This window comes from Rhinopithecus bieti, unplaced genomic scaffold, assembly GCF_001698545.2.
Source record: "Rhinopithecus bieti isolate Rb0 unplaced genomic scaffold, ASM169854v2 scaffold_13247, whole genome shotgun sequence".
Taxonomy (NCBI): Eukaryota; Metazoa; Chordata; class Mammalia; order Primates; family Cercopithecidae; genus Rhinopithecus; species Rhinopithecus bieti.
This window is the reverse complement of record NW_016807505.1, coordinates 2,696,308-2,714,838: the sequence shown is the minus strand read 5'-3', so window position 1 is coordinate 2,714,838 and position 18,531 is coordinate 2,696,308. Positions and strand designations below refer to the sequence as shown.

The following is an 18,531-nucleotide window of genomic DNA, read 5'->3' as shown; positions in this document are numbered from 1 at the left end:
CTTCTACAAACCCCAGCTCTCAACGTATTTCATCAGCACAGTTTCCAGCTGTGGCTTTTTTTTTTCTCTTTGCTGTAATTGTTCCCTCCCTGGCAAAATGAGGATTTCCCTGAAACTTAAACGCTGTCTCACTGTCTACTTATTTTAAAGTCCATCTGGGCCTATGTGTGTGCTGTGGACATTTATTTAATGTTAGGAATCAGATTTCTCCTTGTGGAAATCTCAGTACGCACACGGCTTTCATTCTCAGGATGGATGAGCTAAGCCAGTAAGGATGGGTAAGGAGAGGAAAGTGACGGGGTCAAGCCCTGAGGCAGAAAGAGCAGAGCGGGGAGATGTAGCCACAGAGCAGGTGCAAGAAGGAGCCCTGTGCCCTGGGCCAGTGAGAGTGAGCCCGTGAGAACAAAGGCTAGATGCACCCAGGGCTTCTGAGCCATCAGGAAGAAGGGAGCAGTGCCCTCTGGAGCAGCACCAACCGCTCAAAGGACGCTGCTGGAGGGACCGTCCAGTCCCTGTGCTGGGCGAGCAGACAGGAGTGCGGAGGGCCCGTCATTGCAGGTGCTGTGTTGCTGTGTGTTCAGTTAGACTCTGACCATCCCAGCAGAAAGAGCTGGGAGAGACAGGCTCCCAGTGGTGACTGTGGGCGAGTCAGTTCCCTTCCTGGAAGCTCAGTTTCCCTTCCCTCTCTGGGTTTCTTCGAAGACTTCCCTGCCTCTGGGAGGACACACTCCGGGGAGCTGCCACTTCCCTCAGGGATGTGCTTGGGAAAGGGGCTACTCTCCCCATCTTCCTTTTGGGCTCAGATTCACTCAAACTGCACTTGTTGATCAGTGCGCCGACATCTGTCTTTTCCTAGGTAAGAGGACCCACGGTGTAAATGTATTAAGAATAACTTTCACAGCCTATTTCCAGCAGAAATGGATTCTGAAGAAATGAGCTTATATTCTCGTGGATCACCTGTAGCTTTTATTTTTACACGTGTGGCATGAGGGCCAACTTTCTCAGGACGCTGTAGCATGTCTCACGTGAAAGAGAATAGACTTAGAGATGAAAATCGGGTCTCATTCCTACAACGATTCGAATTAAGGATCCCATTTTAAATCAGGAGTAATCAAAGATCGACGCAGCATCTTACCTCAAAGTGTAAAGGATTTTCCCGTCATTCCAAATCCGGAGGAGCTGGTTGGGGGTGGTGATCCAGTGGGCCTCTGCGGTTTTAGAATTGCGGAAGATGGTGTCTGGGATCCAGATCAACCCCACCATGTTGCTGTTCAGAGTGAGGATTTTCATTGTGCTGTTGAATCGAAGGCGACTATCTGTCCAGGTCTGAGCAAAAAATATGTCAATTTGGTATTCCTGAAACAGAGCAGAAGGAGAGGCAAGGCAGTTCTATTAATAAATGTTCTGTATAATTTGTTCTCTTTGTCAAACGTTCTGTGTTCTCTCCATGTCGACATCCTCACCTCCCCAGTTCTCTTTCTGATAGAGACTGCTTGAACATGGCAAGCACTCAGTGAATGATGAACAACATTATTCGTCAACAGTATAGTAACATCATGTGACATAATGTAAATCTTAAGTTGCAATAAATACATGAAGTGTGAAGAGGAGCTAAGGGAGACAGTAGAATCTGTTTGAGGGTGTGGAGGCAAACCCTAGGCTCACAAGTCCAAGCCCTGACAGGTAGCAGGACCTACTGGAGCCTCGATTCTCTGATCTGTAAAGTGGGGGACACAATAGCATCCACCTCCTCAAGGTGTTATGAAGATAAAAGGAAGTGATTAAATGAGCACCCTTAGTGCCTGGCAGAGAGCAAGTGATCCATGCATACTCGGTCATATAATCGTTATGGCTATTTGTGCTTGAGTCTTCTCAAACAACAAAAGCAAAACAAAAGAACAACCAAGAACTGTAGAGAGGACAACCACCCAAGCCAAGTGCTGATTCCAAGTGCAGGCTGAAGAGGTACAAATCACAGAGGCAAAGGCCCAGGGTTGAAGACACTGCAGTGTTCACGGTGCCCAGTAAGACTTTACTGCAGCCATCAAATAGTCAAGGCTGATTCTATCCTAGGGGCACTCGAGGAGACCCAAATAAGTGCCTGTAGACTGGGCTGCCTCAGAGGCCACTCCCCTCATCACAGTTTAAAGAATTATTTTAGGTTCATGGTAAGAGGGATGTAGAGGCTGATTGTAAGGGATTTTTATACCTTTCATAATTTTTGTTATGCATTAGCTATTATAAATGTATCACTTTTGCAGAATCTGAATTTTGTGATTCTCAACAAATCCCATATTTACCGTTTCCATTGAGTTTCCCATTTTAGAATCTTTCCGTGATAGGCAATTCAATTTCAGGTTATAATTCAACTGGTCTTTCATTAACTAATGCATTCATTCATCATTTCTTTCCTTCACTGCGTATGCCACGCTTTTCAAACCAAGGAAGACCCAGCCCTGTGCCAACAAGAAACCCCCTCCCTCCTAGAGTTTATATTCTATTCAGGGAAGACAGGCCTTAAATAAATAGGCTGGTGGTCATTCACGCCACACACAAAAATAAGGCTGGTGCATTACTAAGGATTCAAGTGAGAGGAAACAAAAGGTATCCAGGCATCCAGCACAGAGGGAATGATGGAACAGGCAATGTGAGTCTCGCGTAAGCATTTGCGCAGTTGGGGGAGCAAACGGCAGGAAAGCAGCAGCTGGGAGCAGGTTCTCGGCAAGCTTTTCCAGAAGCCTCTCGAGGCTCAGCAGCCATGGCGGGTCATGTGTGGCATCTCAGCAACCAGACGGACCCTCCCAAGTCCATGTGCCTGTCTGAATGTGCCTTTGGGGATGAATGGCCTCAGCCTCGTTCCCGCCTTCCAAAATGTGGCCTGCCTCTCGCCGACAGACTCTGAACCAGTGAAGGTGTGTGTGTTAGCGTGTGTGAGTGTGTGCATGTGTGCTTCTGTCATATAACCTAGCACGTGCTGACTGATACAAAAATGGGGTTCAAAGAGTGGTGAAACGAAACGAAAGCAGGTAGCATTGATGCTTAGGGCTCACGAATGTGGGACTGGAGGCCAGACGCCTGGTGTCTCACATGGGCAAAACCTCTAATGAGACAGAACCCGTCTAAGGAGCGGGTAGCTCTCTGGGCAGAGGTGGGAAAAGGAATGGTAATTAGAATGCGTTGAGTGCTATTCTCTGTGCTTGGTAAGTTATCACAGGAAGGAAATTATCTCCAAAAGAACCCGGTGATTTGAAAGCTGTTATAAAAGAGGAAAGAAAGACAAAGCGCACTTGGGGTCTGGCGGGGCTGGGAGAGGCAAGTGCCTCTCGTCCTCACCTCTACAGCAGAACATGGAGCACAGCTGGCAGTGCCAAAGCCTACTGAAACAACGTGGCAGAAATAATCACACCCATTGCTAAAGCCTCTCAATGGATTAAGTTGCCACCCTGTAACGTCTTTAACTATGCAAATATGGCTCAAGGGAAAGAAACTGGGTGTGGCCCTTCCACTGAAGGCTGTAGGGCCCAGATACCTATACTTCAGAGAGAGAGAACCAGAGTAAAGCCGGGGAGAGGGAGTGGTGCTGGCCTGCAGAAGCAAAGATGCACTGCAGCTCTTGGCATTGCCCGGAGAAGAGAACTCAGACGCGGCTGTGCACACGTGAGGCTGGCCGCAGGCAGAAAGTTGGCTCAGTGTTAAGGAAGTTCTGCCAAAGGAACCACACGTCAGGAAGGAAAATGACTCCCTGAGACTGAAGGGCACTGCTGCCTGCCTGTCTTCCATGGGCAAACGACAGCCTCCGCTTGGACCCCAAGGCAGGTGTATTATCCAACGCCCACTTTACCACGCCAAAAATGGGTAACGGCAAAACAATACATTCCCAGACGATGGAGGCAAGAGTCAGAGAGAAAACATGCCTCAGGGGCCCTGCCCTAGGGAAAGAATTAGAGCTGAATCTAAGAAAAACCTCACCTCCGGGAACCCAGCCCATCAGGATCTGCCCAGTGGGGACTCAGGCTGGCCCTTTCCACCTTAGGACACACACTGCGTGTTTGGAGCGGGAGGGAGGTCAGACAGGTCTTCTGCGTTGACAGGTCAGTGGATCAAAGAAAACCACATCCAGACTTGATGTCTCTCCCAGGACAGGTATATACATGGATACACAACCTTGACCTTGGGCCAGGACAAGGCTGACCTTTTGAGTTGCCTCTCTTGAAGATGGGAGAAGTGCATTTTTCTCTGATGAGAAAGAGATAAGCTAATATTCAGCGGCTAGATACAGATCATGACAGTCATTGGTGCTGTTCGCCAAATACCGCAGCTTCCCTGCTTGAGGCGTGTGATAGGACTATTCCCCGTTTGGGGCTGGGTGTGGCCACCTCACTCATGAGAAGGTGAAACACAGGTAGAGTGGTGTGTGCCACTCCTAGGAGGGCCCTGGAAGAGCCCATGTGGGACCTGCTCACCCATTCAGGCCCTGAGGGACCATGTGGAGCAGAGCTCTGCTGACTCACGTGAACCACGGGCCCTGGGTGAGAAGCATCCAGAGCAGTTTGTCAGAGGAGCCCATCCAGACTGAGAGTGGAAAAGGAGGGAAAGGGTGCTGGGGTGTGCAGGTGCTGGAGACATGGGAAGGCCACACAGAAGCCAAGACCTCAGTGAGGTGTCGTGTGAGCCAGGCATATGGATGGCAAGGCAGCAAGTTCAAAGGCATCCCTGCAGAACAGATTGTGAGCTGACAGCCGCCTTCCCTCCATCCTGGTGGGATTTGGGCTTCACGATGATTTCTGACTAAAATGTGTAACAGGCTATATTGGCACAGAGAACATATTCAATACTGTAAAATTCAGTATGTGAGAATGGTCAGGGAGGCATATATGGGCATTTTTAAGTTTTACTTCCTTCTTTCTTTGAACACAAGTTTACTGGATTGAGGAATGAAGCACATCCAGGGCCCGCCAATGTGATCAATAATGTCAAAGTAACCAATATTCTCTATAAAAGCCCCATCGGAATTTTGGAATCTGAAATTGTTCAAAGCTTTTTGCTTGTTTAACCTAAGTGTAACAGAGAAACAAACTCAGAAAACTTGAAGAATTTTGCCAACATTACTCAATATATCAAAAGTATTTTGAATTACCGGACCCTCCACTAACAATTTCTGAATGGGCCTTTTCATTCTATACACAAGGTAAGACAAAGAGTGACCAGCAAACAGGGCCCTCTTGTTTGCCCTTTTTCTCCTCATCTTCTCTCTCCACCCCCATTAAGGAGCATTTTGTGACTCCTTCCCCATAAAGCACTTTAAGATGTAGTTTGAGATCGGGACAGCACAGGGCTGGATGAAGGCGTGTTCCAGCGTCCCTCCCAGGAGGCACAGGCGCCTGGGTTCCTGACACAGAGACAACGACCACCCTTCCTTCCAAGGGTACACTGAGGCCTAAGACATTGAGTAACCTCCATCCAGTCACACAGCTACTAAGTACCAATTATTCTAAACTCGCAGCCCAAATCCACTTCCCTGGATGCGACTGAGAGGGGCAGCAGCAGCTGAGTCTGGGTGTTAGATTCAGGACGTGTGGAAGAACATCAGTGCAGAAGTGTCCTCCACATGCACCTTGTTCACAAACTGTGTGACACGCTTTACCTTCCTGTGCCTCAGTCTCCTCATACGTACAATGCAAGTGTCAGATTCGATCAAATGTAAGGAACCTTCCGACTCTGAAATTTTACATTTCCGTATCCCTGCCTAGAGTTAGCCTTTCCCTCTTGAAACTAACTTTCCTTTTTTTTCTCATTTCTCTATCTTGCTTTTGCAAGAAGAACATGATGGGATGACTTCTTCCTATGCCCCATCTTCCATTATTGGAAGGACTTTCACAGGTCTGAATTCTGCATGACGTATTCGAGAACCATCCACGAGGTGGAAGCTTGCAGAGCAAGGCGGGAATCCCCACCCCCATCCCACACATGGCTGTGCTCTTTCCCTGTAGCAGAGGGGAGCATCCTACGGTGTTTGGGGTGCAAGCTCTTCTTCATTCTGAAATCCTGCCACGAACGCCACTTTAACGCAGAGTGAGGCTGTGCGTGGTGTGGATGTTTTATTGTGTCTACATTTGACTAAATGTTGAAGAAACACTTCCCACCCACAGGGAAATATTTTTATTTCTCTCATAAACTTTCTTTGTAATGGCATTAATCATCCTTCCTTTTGGCAAAGAAAAAAAATTCTTACAATGTCTATCTGAAAATAAAGATTCTATATAATTCCTTAATGCTATGAAAGTGATGTGTCTGAAATACTAATGGATGAAACTCGTGTGGACCCTCCAATGTAAACCATCAGGTTTGAACAACCCAAGTTCATGATTTGTTTCAGTCACTGCAGAGCTCAATAATTTCCAAATAAGCCATGAATTACTGCGACACGTGGAGCATTTTGACAAAACAGAAGAAAAATTATGCTTCTTCACAATATCCATCTGTAGCTTCTAGAAAATGTGGAAATTATTTCCTCACACTTTTGCCCCTTCCTTCATTAAAGAAGAGGGCCAAATGAGAAAAAGGAGATTAGCGCAGGATGGGACCCTTGAGATTCTGGTTGCAGGAGACACTTGTTGGGAACGGAGCCTCTTTCCCCCTATTGGGCCTCAGCTCGTTAGCTTGAGTTAGATAAACAAATCAGGAAAAGAAGCCACTGGCTGTTTTCTTTACAAAATGGTAGGAATAGGCCCTTGCCAATTTAAGGTTGGTCAGATTTCTTCTCTAACAATGTATAATGCAGTGATTAGAATAAAACGAGTTTTATTTCTTCCTTCTCAGGTATGGAAGTGTAACTCAAATACATGTTTTTTTGTTTCTTTCATGTGTTATTTATTCGGATTTGTCCTGGGAAACATGGTTTTGACGGCGGGCCTCCCTCTCTCCCTGGGGCCCTGTCCCTGCTTCACGGGCACAAGGGTGTTCCCAAGGTCTGGCCGCCTGGTTAAGCATTCTCCCCAGCTTAGCCCAGGCGCCTCCCTTATTAAGAGTCCTCTGTGGGGCACTGTGCTAGATTTATATAAAGACTAACACCCTTGAGGACAGGTACACCGTGGGGTCTGGGGTGCCCTGTGAAGGCCCCGCACCACGGGAGGGCAGACACCTGCAGACAAGGAGGCTCTGTCGGAGAGACGGGAGCTCTGTGTTGGCCGGGCGAGATCTGGTCCCCAGACCACCAGGCTGAAGTGGGAAAGGTGAGGGGTGCAGCAGTCAGAGAGCCACATCAGAGCCCAGAGGGCCAAGGCTGCTCCAAGCAGGGCAGGTTGTGAAGGGTTAGTGACAGGCCCGGGGAAGCATAGCGGGGAGTGACGCCCTGATGCCACAGAGGGGCACGTGGCTCCCCTAATGAGGCCATGTCAGTCACCTGATGTTAATGCAACCCAGGCCATTTTTAGGAAAAGAATGGAAAATTATAACATTAATATAAATTAATATGAATTATGAAAAAATCAATATTTGTTTCTAATGAGAAAAATGTAAATATTTTAAAACTGCAAATACCACAAAAATCACATCTAAAAGGAATAGATCTTATTTTTATTAATCTGATCACTGGCCCTCATTCATCATACTCACCTGCCCTGCATCTTTTAGCTGCAAGCTCTTTGATCACGACTTTCCATGACAAGGATTTAATAACATTAGTTTTTAGGACCAAGGCTCAGAATATATTTATTTCCTCCAGCACGGGGAAGCAGAATTACATTATAAACAGTTTTTAGATGTTTACTTAAACTTGTAGCATTATTGGAACTAGGACCTGCATGTTTAGGATTCTGCAGTGTGGAAAAAGCCTCAGGCTGCTTTCGTGTCAAGTCTGGGGCTCCCATACACGAGCCGTGAGCTCCAGGTTTCTCCTTCATGCCACCCACACCTCTGGAGCCCTGGACCTTTGACAGCAATAACATTGGGGTGCACTTCATCCTAGGCAGAAATCTCCGTGCACCATATTCCACTAACCTTGTTTGGAAAGCATCCCCTTAAGCCAGGTGATAATCACCTGCCCTTAATAAAAGGAGCAGGTGACAGGGGACGTCAGAGGAGTGAAAGACAGCAGCCTTGTATAAAACATCTTGCACTTGTAAATATCACAGGCAGTAAAAGACCAAGTCAACACACAGCTACGACCTCCCCCAAGACCTGGGAGAAGGCTTCTGTTAGTGAGGGGTCCTCGGGCTTAACCTTTACAGGCTCTGCGATAAGTTCGCCTCTGGCTAGGAGGCCCTGGGGACTGGGTGATGCTGGCAGATCTGGGCCAGGACCCCCGGTGGAAGTAGGTGCCCCTTGCACATTGCTGTAGACATCCAGCCTTTTCTCGGTTTCCTTTCTTGCCTAGCAGTTCCCCCTCTGCCCTCCTCCACCCACTGCCTGCTTTCAGATTCGCATCCCATCGGATGCTATATTCTCCAACTACTACTGTTACTCAAAAATGTATCATGGCTACCCAGAGCCTACAGAATTAGGGTTAATATTATTTGCATGAAACTCAAGGCTGTATGTAGCATGCTTGCTTACAAACCAGCCCGTCACTGTACCCCCGTGGTGCACGCACTGGCGCAATATCCGGGCACAGACCTCCCTTCCTCCGTCCCGTTGGTGCTCTGCCCACGCCTGGACGCCCTCTTATCCGGCCTCCTCCAGTCCTCTCTGCCCTTCTGGCTCCCATCTTCCCGTGGCATTGGCACATTTGCCAACAGCCTGCCCCTCCTCGTGGTATATTACTCATTATTTTTTCTCCTTATGTTAACACTCTATGTCTTCAACTGCCGTATCACAACTATCTGCACATTCTGCACAGAGACTGCCCCGCCACAGTGACCTGTGTTGGTAATAACTTACACTTATTACAAATTACTAGGAGTCAGTCCACATTCCAAATAACTGACATATCCCCACTCTACCCAATGTTCACAACAATATGAATATATCCCCATTCTACAGATAGGAACTAAGAAGCCTTATCCCTCCACATCATCAAGAGAGCACTGACTGAGGCTCACTGGACCCCAGGTTGGTTTCAGACATTTTTTCCCCCCTGGCTTTACTGAGCTATAATTGACAAATAAAAATTCTCTATGTTCAAGGTGTATGATGTGATTTGACATTCATGTACAAGCTAATTAACACATCCATCACCTCACAGTCGCCTTTTTTTTTTTTTTTGGTGGTGAGAACATTTATGATCCACCTTCCTAGCCAGTTACAAGTATACAATATTGTTAGCAGATTTCAAGTACACAATGCAGTATTATCGACAGGCTCCCTGCTGTACATTAGACCTGCAGAACTGAACTGCAGGTCTGGACCACTGACCAGCATCTCCTCATTTCCTGTGTTCCCAGGTCCTGGTCACCACGCTTCTGTGCTCTGGTCCAAATGGTTTCTAACGACCGCATTCAGCAATAGTGAGAGGCTAGCCTTGGACCCTCAGACCCCCAGAGAGGAGGAGGGAGGCAGGAGGTGGAGCTCTGCCCTTAGTACTAGCCCCCATTCCTGGAACTACTCTTCTGGGATCCACAGCTAGACACAGTGTGAAGAGGACATATTGCAAACATTTGAATGCCCTCCAGGATTAAAAAAAAAAACACACACACACAGTAAATGCACTGATTCAAAACCTGACTTGAGGATCCGCAACGTTCCCTGGGCACAGTCGGCTCAGGATGTGAGCCAGGGATGGGGTGGAATTTCTGACTGTCTCAGAAGCAGATGTTTTAGCTGCTGGACTCAGGCCTCCCCTTAGTGATTCAGAGCATAATCACATGGTGTCCCAGGTAGCTCTACTGGAAGGAGGTGGGACTCATAGTCTTTGCCCCACCTTCCCGGCAGGTGCAAGTCCCATCTGAGGGGACCCTTTGTATTAATGGTGAATATTACTGATGAGGTTAAAGAAGTAAATCTCCTCTTTGGGACACAGTTTTACACAAGGCCTTATAAAGGTAAGAGTGGAAGGAGGAAAAAAAGATGTGGCTTTCCTGTGCCTGAAGAAAATGATTCCAGTTCCACACTGGGTTATATTTTAATATTTAAACACACAGGCTCCCGGGGCTCCTGCTTTCAGTGCCCTTCCAGAGTGCTCATAGGTGTGCATGGCCACCCAGAAGGGAATCATGAGAGCATTAGAACGGGGCTGGTTTACTCTAATACTCTGTAAGAGAAGCTGTAGCAGCTGCTTGACAGGAGCACGGTTTGTATTGTAAGTAATTTAGGGCTTTTGTAGCCTTGAAGAATGGACATGGGTTCTTTATCCTATCAACAACGGCAAAAGCTCCGGATTCCACACTTTAGTGTTTCGTGTTTTGAACGCAGTGAGTGTTGCTGTATGGCAGGACGTGTTAACAGTGGCCGATTTAAACTGCGTGAGCTAAGGATGTGCAGAAGTCTTTCCATGCCTTTCTTGCTCACAGGGTCTAAATCAGGAAAATGATGCCCTATCTGGGATTTCTTGAAAAAAACCTCTTAATCACTTTTAATTTTTTTTTAGCTCCAAAAGGTTTGGTTTTCCATTAGAAAATGATTTAAGTCATTCTAAATGCTTCACCAGCGTGAAGTTGGTCACAGTCGGTGACCATCCCAAGTGAAATCACATTGCCAAATCACGTTTTACCCTCAGACTGAAATGTTCTTTTTAAAAAATATTTAGACTGAACATTATTAGCCTTGCCTTGTGACAGCTGCCAGTTCTCCAAAGATGAGGACGGGCCTCCTAGCGAGGCCTCTCAAACACAAAGCCCCTCTGAAGGAAGTCTGGCTGAGTCTGGCTGATGAAGAAGAAACTGAGATAAAGAGAAACAGTGGCCATCACAGGAAATGGCAGCAGCAGATTCCCAGGCTTGCATACTAGCAGGCCACGACACATTGGTAAAAACAAACAGGATTAGCCTGAGCTGGTCATCAGAGGAGATGCCGTTGACGTTTCTTCCCAGCAGTCCCTGCCATGGAATTGGGGGGCAGTGCCAACTCGCTGCAAGACTTACGGGAGATGGCACCCTCAGGAGGTCACCATGGAGAGGGTGGAGAAGTCAGAGTTGCCATGCCAGGCTAAGAGGACAGAAACATAGAAGAAATGCGAGCTGGCATGGACTGAAAGGAAGAGGGGTGGAAATACACAAGGAGAGGCCAGGAAAATTATTATCAAGATGGGCAGGGGATCCAAAGGGCACCAGAATTCAACACCTCTGACCTAGAAAGACAAATAAATCAATCAAAGCAGTGCAAACCATAAATTCAGGGATTAGGCTTAGCAAAAGTGAGAAGGTTTTTCTGTACAGACAATAGACAGTACTTCGTAACCTCACAAGACACTGCTGAGACTTTGTTAATCTTCCTCTCACTAAAATTTTCAGACTCTCTGCAAATATTTAAGAAGGGCATTTAATTTGGAAACTGAAAGGAAACTGGAAGGAAAAAAGAAAAAACAAAATCCACCACTTTCTCACATAAACTAATGCAGATTAAAAGCACCATTTAATGAAACCACACTCTTAGTTTCACAGCCATAGCCTTGATAGAAATTGAACGGCATGCTGGAAACTCCATCCACCTAAAATGAACCAAATTCCTCATCATTCAGGGGAATTTCCCCCACATAAAAAAAATGTTCATAAGTTAAAAGCATAGAGTATACTATTGGACTACAATCTTAAACACTTTAAATCATAAGCAGTTCACATTTATTGTGCAGTTACTATATTATTTGACAGGTATTATTTCTTTAATCTGACCAATGACCTTGCGAGGTAGTCTTTGTGATTTCCCAATTTTCTATCCAAAGGTGGTGTCAAGAAAGATGCATTTTTTCAACTTGAAGACAGTTTAACCATTTTTGCATTTTTTATGTTTGCTGAAATAGCATTTAATTATAAAGCAGAATAAGGAAATGAAATTTACAAGTACAATAGAAGGAAAATAGTATTCAGAGTTGTCAAGATGTATCAGACAAACGCTTACAAAAAGAACTCTTCCCAGGTTATGTTAATAATGTGGAATGCTGCATCTACAAAGACCAAAAGATAGATATTTTCAAAGATATAAAGTAGCTTGAGCTACAAAAGGAGAAATGAACATCAAAAAACATAAGTAAATGAATATATACTTTTATAAGCTACATATAGACTTCATAGGAAATCAGCACATAAATCTAAGAACATTTTAATTATTTGCAAAGTGAACAGTTGTATAATGAATGCATCTTATAAAAATGGTATTACCAAAATTATTTTAAAGTGCAATATTCCATAGGGTATTCATACTGTGAATAAAAATAATGTTGCTTGTATTTGTCACCATAAGAGGAAGAATGCCTTTGAAGAAAATTCTTAAGTGTTCAGGGTCCAATTTGCCAAGGTCCAATTACCCAACATTCATGGTAACGGGAATATGTCTATACAATACCTTTTTCTAAAGTGTCTCCAAACACATCACTATATTTTACACCAAGACCTTCTACTGCAATGGTTACATATACATGAAAGATCATATATTTTGAAAACTGCAATAAGTCTTCCAGATTTGTAGTTCTGTATTTAATATGTAGATTTTGTCCCTCTCAAGAGAGTTCTGGCTTCTCTGATTGCTAAAGGCATTAAATTATTTAACCTACGATTTATCTAGACACTCTAAAGTAAACACTCAGCACAAGGTTGAAGTAGTTCACTCAAAGAAAGGTCTCAATGACATGCTAATCTGTTGTCACTTACAGATGTTGCACATAACTTTACCTTGTAGTTTCCTTTTCTCCCTTTTAAATCTTTTTAAAATAAGACTATTGATTTTAATGTCCAATTTCTCACTCATTCACTTTATAGGTAGTGGTTTTGAAAAATTTTATTTTACTGTGGTAAGTACACTTAACATGAGGTCTACTGTCTTAACAAATTTGAAGCGTACGATACACTTTTTAAGTGTTGTTAAATACAGTGACAGTGTTGTACATTAGATCTAGAGAACTTATTCATCTTTTATAATTGAGACATTATGCTCGTTGATTAGAAATTTTCCATTTCTCCCTCCCTGCAGTACCTGGCAACAACCATTGTACTCTCTGATTACATGAGTTTATTTTCAATAACTCACATAAGTGGAATCATTGCTATAACTATTTTTCTGTGACTGTGTTATTTCATTTAGATGATGTTCTTAAGGCTCACTGTGTTGTCACATAGTGCAGAATTTTCTTCTTTTTTAAAGGTTAAATAATTCCATTGAATGTATATACTACATTCTCTTTAGCCATGTGCCAATGAACATTACGTTGTTTTCATATCTTGGTTATTCCTACTGGTGCCACAACCACTGGAGTGCTAAGATAGCTTTGAAAGATCCTCATTTCAATGCTTCTGAATAAATACTGAAAGCTGGAATTGCTGGATTATATGGTAGTTCTACTTTTAACTTTTGAGGAATCTCCATACTGGTTTCCGCACTGGCTGTATTATTCTGCATTCCCCCAAAGGTGTAGAAGGGCTCCAATTTCTCCAAATCCTTGCCAACCCTTGCTGACTTCTGAATTTTTGATAATAGCCATTGTAAGATGTGAAGCGATAACTCCTCGCGGTCTTGATTTGCATTTCCCTGATAATTAGTGACGTTGAACATCTTTTCATATACCTGTTGGTGATGTGTATGTCTTCTTGGGAGAAATGTATAGTCACGTCTTTAGCCCATTTTTAAATCAGTTTATTAATACTGTACATATTAAATTGTAGGACTTCACTAAAGGTTGCCTTTTCACTCTGTTGATCATTTCCTTCGTTGTGCAAAAGCTTTTTAGTTTGATATAATCCCACTTACCTATTTCTGATTTTCATTATTTGAGTTTCTTTTTTCTTTCTTTTCTTAGTCTAGCTAAAGGTTTGCCAATTTTGTTTATCTTTTTAAAACACTCTTAGTTTTGTGGATTTTCCCATTGTTTTCTATTCTTTATTTATCCTCTCATCGTTATTTCCTTCCTTCTACTATTTTTGGGCCTAGTTCTTCTTCTAGTGCCTTGAGATGTAAAGTTAGGTTGTTTACTTCAGATATTTCTTCCTTTGTAATGCAGGTGTTTATTTCTTTATTATATAAACTTCCCTCACAGTATTGCTTTCCCCATATCCCATAAGTATTGGTATGTTATACTTTCATTTTCATTGGTCTCAAGATATTTTTGACCTATTGGTTGTTCAAAAATATTCATTTTAATATGCTTATGATTTTACATTTTCTTCTTTTTTTTTGAGACAGAGTCTCGTTCTGTCGCCCAGGCTGGAGTGCAGTGGCCGGATCTTAGCTGACTGCAAGCTCCGCCTCCCAGGTTCAGGCCATTCTCCTGCCTCAGCCTCCCAAGTAGCTGGGACTACAGGCGCCCGCCACCTCGCCTGGCTAGTTTTTTTGTATTTTTTAGTAGAGACGGGGTTTCACTATGTTAGCTAGGATGGTCTCGATCTCCTGACCTCGTGATCTGCCCGTCTCGGCCTCCCAAAGTGCTGGGATTACAGGCTTGAGCCACTGCGCCCGGCCTGATTTTACATTTTCTTTCTGCTACTGATACCACTTCATTTCATTATGGTTGGAAAATATATTTGGTATGATTTCATTGTTCTTAATTTGTTGAGCCTTGCTTTGTGATCTAACATGTGATCTATCCTGGGGAATATTTTATGTGCACCTGAGAAAAATGTAGATTCTGCTGCCGTTGGGTGGAATGTTCTGTACATTCGTGTTAGGTCCATTTGATTTACAGCATTCAAGTCTACTATTCCTTTGTTGATTTTCTGTCTGGTTGGTCTATCCAGTATTGAAAATGGGGTGCTGAAGTCTTCTACTATTATGTATTTCTACCAGTGTCTCCCTTCAGTTCCATCAATGTTTGCTTCATGTATTTCGGTGCTCTGATGTTGGGTGTATATATTACAAATTTCTGATGAATTGACTCTTTTATCGTTACATTACGGCCATCTTTGTGTCTTGCAGCCATTTTTGAATTAGCCTATTTTGCTTGATATAAAGGTAGCCACCCCTCCTCTCTTTTGGTTGTCATTTGCATGGAGTTTGTTTTTTTTTTCCATCCTTCATTCTTAGCCTATATGTATGTCTTTAAATATGAAGTGAGTCCATTACATCCATTTATATTATGCACCCATTAACATAATTTTAGTTATAGTTATTTTATACTTTTTTAACTTTTAGACTAGAATTAAAAGTGATTTACTTGCCATTATTACAATAATAGTCATATTTGTCTATATATTTACTTATACTAATGAGATTTTTTTACTTTCTTATGTTATAATGTTGCTGTTTAGTGTCCTTTGGTTTCATCTTGAAGGTATTAACATTTCCTGTAAGGCAGGCCTAGTAGTGAGGAGCTTTCTCAGCTTTTGAACATCTTTACCTCCCCCTCATTTTTAAAGGGCAGTTTTGCCAGGCGTAGAATTCTTGGTTTCCAGTTCTTTTAGTACTCTGAATACATCGTCTGAATCCCTTTTGGCCTGTAAGGATTCTGCTGGAAACTCCACTCAGTTTTACGGGGTTTCCTTGTGTGACAACTTGGTTTTCTCTTGCTGTTTTTCAAAATGCTTTTTGACTTTTGGCAATTTGATTATAATGTATCTCAGGATGCATTTTTGGGATTCATTTTATTTAGTGTTACTTGGGTTTCCTGGATCTAGACCATGTCCATCTTCAGATTTAGAAAAAAAATTAGCTACTGTTTCTCTGAATATGCTTTCTGGTCTTTCTCTTTTCTTCCAGGATTCCCATAATCCATGATCTGCTTGATAATGTCTTTTAAATCTTTGAAGCTTTACTCTTTTTTATTCTTATTTTTGCTCCTGTGACTGGATAATCTCCAGTGACCCGTCTTCATGTTCACTGATTCTATCTTCTGCTCGATCTAGTCTGCTGTTAAACCCCTCAAGTGAATTTCTCAGCTCAGTTATTATTCTTCAGCTCTATAATGTCTATTTGATACTTTATATTTTCTGTGTGCTGAAATTCTCACTTTATTCATTAGTTGTTCTCCTTACCCTTGTGAGCATCTTTATGACAGTTACTCTAAATTTTTTTCAGGCAAATCATATGCCTCCATTTCATTAAGGTCAATTTTTTGAAATTTATTTTGTTCCATTGTATGGGAAATATGACCCTGTTTCTTCATTTTCCTTGACTCTCTGTGTTGTCTGCACATTAGATGAAACAGCTACCTCTCCCAATATTCAGAGACTAGCCTCATACAGAAGACCCTTATAATCAGCCCAAGCAGAGATTTCGGGAGCCTCTCCGACCTTTGTGTTAGTCCAACCTGTTTTCTGGGTTTTAAGCAGCCCCCAGGCATCTAGAATACACCGTTTCCCATCAGTGCTCTGAGAACAAGCAAGACGTAAGTCAGTTCCTCAGGCTGCCTCCAGAAACGCTGAATCATTGAATTCCTTGTCTAAGTTTTTTCCCCTCTCCAGGGAGAAACTGACATTTGGGTTTGTGTGTGTGTGTGTGTTTTCATTGTTGTTTTTTGCTTTGTTTTTTAGCTATTTGGTCTGCATCGAGCTGGAGGGAGGGCTGTGCGACTAGCTGCATATTAGATCAAACTCTCATCTCTGTTCTCACTGACTTGCAGGTGACTAGATTATGCAGGTGCATCATCACTATGAGACAGGCTAGACAGAAGCCCGTCCTCCAGGTATCTCCCAGCAAAGTGGGGTTCTGGATGCACAGTCCATCTCTTTCCCTCCCCAGGGAAAATCCAGGAGCTGGGGGTTTCCTTGCAATTATAAGGCACAGTGTCAAGGGCAGGGATTATGGCAAGAGGGTGTCTTAAATTTCCCTACTGACTTTGACGTGGGTAGTTTTGTGCCGGAGCCTCTCAGCTAGTTTCCGCATTCTGGATATCACAGGAAATTTGTCCAGGCTTTGTTGCTGAATTGGTGAGATCACAGGGTGGAAGGAGGGTCCAGGGCTTCCTATGCTGTCATCTTGCTCAGGAAAGACTCATGTGAATAGTGCTTTTAAAATCCTATTAAATTCTATCTCTGAAGTCAGGAAAATAGCCCTGCTTATTTATGTTCAGAAGTTTTATTCTCTTGCCTTTTATATTTAAATCTATAATCTACTACAGTTGGGTGTTGTGTGAAGAAGAGGACAAGTTTTCTTTTCTTCTCATATGAGTATCCAGTGACTCCAACACTACTCATTCACAAGACTATGTTTCCTCACTGCTCCACCTGCCCTGCTTGTCACTAACCTCATGTGTATATATGCTTGGCTTTGTTCTAGACTCTAATTCTAATCAGTTGCACTGACTTTTACTGTACCCTTGTTTCAATACCACTATCCTTCTCATTGTAGCTTTCCAATAAACATTGATATCCAGTGAAGGAAGTTCTTCAAACTTCTTTTTATTTAGAAATGCATTAGCCATTTTCAGTCATGTACATATTACATACAATTTAGGATGAGGTTGTAAATTTTCACAACAAATAAAAACCATTGAAATTTTGATAGGGAGTTGCATTGACTCTGCAGATCAGTTTATAGATAATTGTCCTGTTTCCAATACAGAGTCTTCTAAACCATAAATATAGATATGCTGACCTTTATTTAGGTCTCTCTTAATTCTCTCATTAATGGTTTATGGTTAACTGTATAGAATAATATGCTCTTTTATTAGATTTATCTTAGACATTTAATGTTTTTGATGCCAGTGAAAATAGTGTCTTTTAAGTTTCATTTTTATATCATAAACTTTTTCCATTGATGTATCATGCATGACATTCCATAAATTTTAGACACATGTATATATTTGTGTAGCTATCAACATCATCAGGACACACAATAGTTCTATCACCCCCTGCCCAAAACTCCCTTCTGCTATCTTTCTGTCACTGCCCCTTCCCTACCCTCCGTCACTGCCCCTTCCCTACCCATAACTGTCGCCAACCACTGATCAGTTCTCCATCCTTGTCCTTTGCTGTGTGCGAGTGGATTCTTTTTGTTGGGAGGGAATAGAATGTACATGAAATACTATGGTATCAACCTTTTGCGTGTGGCTTCATTCCCGAGCATAATGCCTCTGATATTTGTCCAAGTTCTTAATGTATATTAAAAGTTCATTATTTTTTATAAATATTATGCCATTGTTTAGATGTGTCACAGTTTGTTTATCCATCCATCACATTACGGACATTTGGATGGTGTTCAGGTTTTAGCACTTATTAGTAAAGCCGCTATAAATATTAATGTACAGGCTCTTATGTGGAAATAAATTTTCATCTCTCTAGCGTGAATATCCAGAAATGGACACAGGGTTATATTTATCCAGAAATGGACACTGGGTTATATTTTAGAACAAATCAGCATTTATAAGAAACTGCCAAACTGTTTCCCACAGTGATTGTACAATTTTGTATTTCAAACTGCAATTTACAAAATTTCAAGTTATTCCACATCTGTTACTTTCCTTGCTCTTGTAACAATTTTTATTGAAGTTAAAATAGGAGGGGTAGCACTATCATGTCA

The 18,531-nt window shown here is 42.9% G+C and overlaps 1 protein-coding gene across 1 annotated transcript in view; it reads right to left on the bottom strand.

The window, feature by feature from the left end:
* GABRG3 (gamma-aminobutyric acid type A receptor subunit gamma3) overlaps positions 1–18,531 on the bottom strand; it is a 559,764-nt gene that overhangs the window by 213,063 nt on the left and 328,170 nt on the right. The window contains exon 4 of the mRNA XM_017882409.1: positions 1,136–1,356. Within this exon, the coding sequence (XP_017737898.1) occupies positions 1,136–1,356 (221 nt within the window). The remainder of the gene's footprint in view (positions 1–1,135; positions 1,357–18,531) is intronic.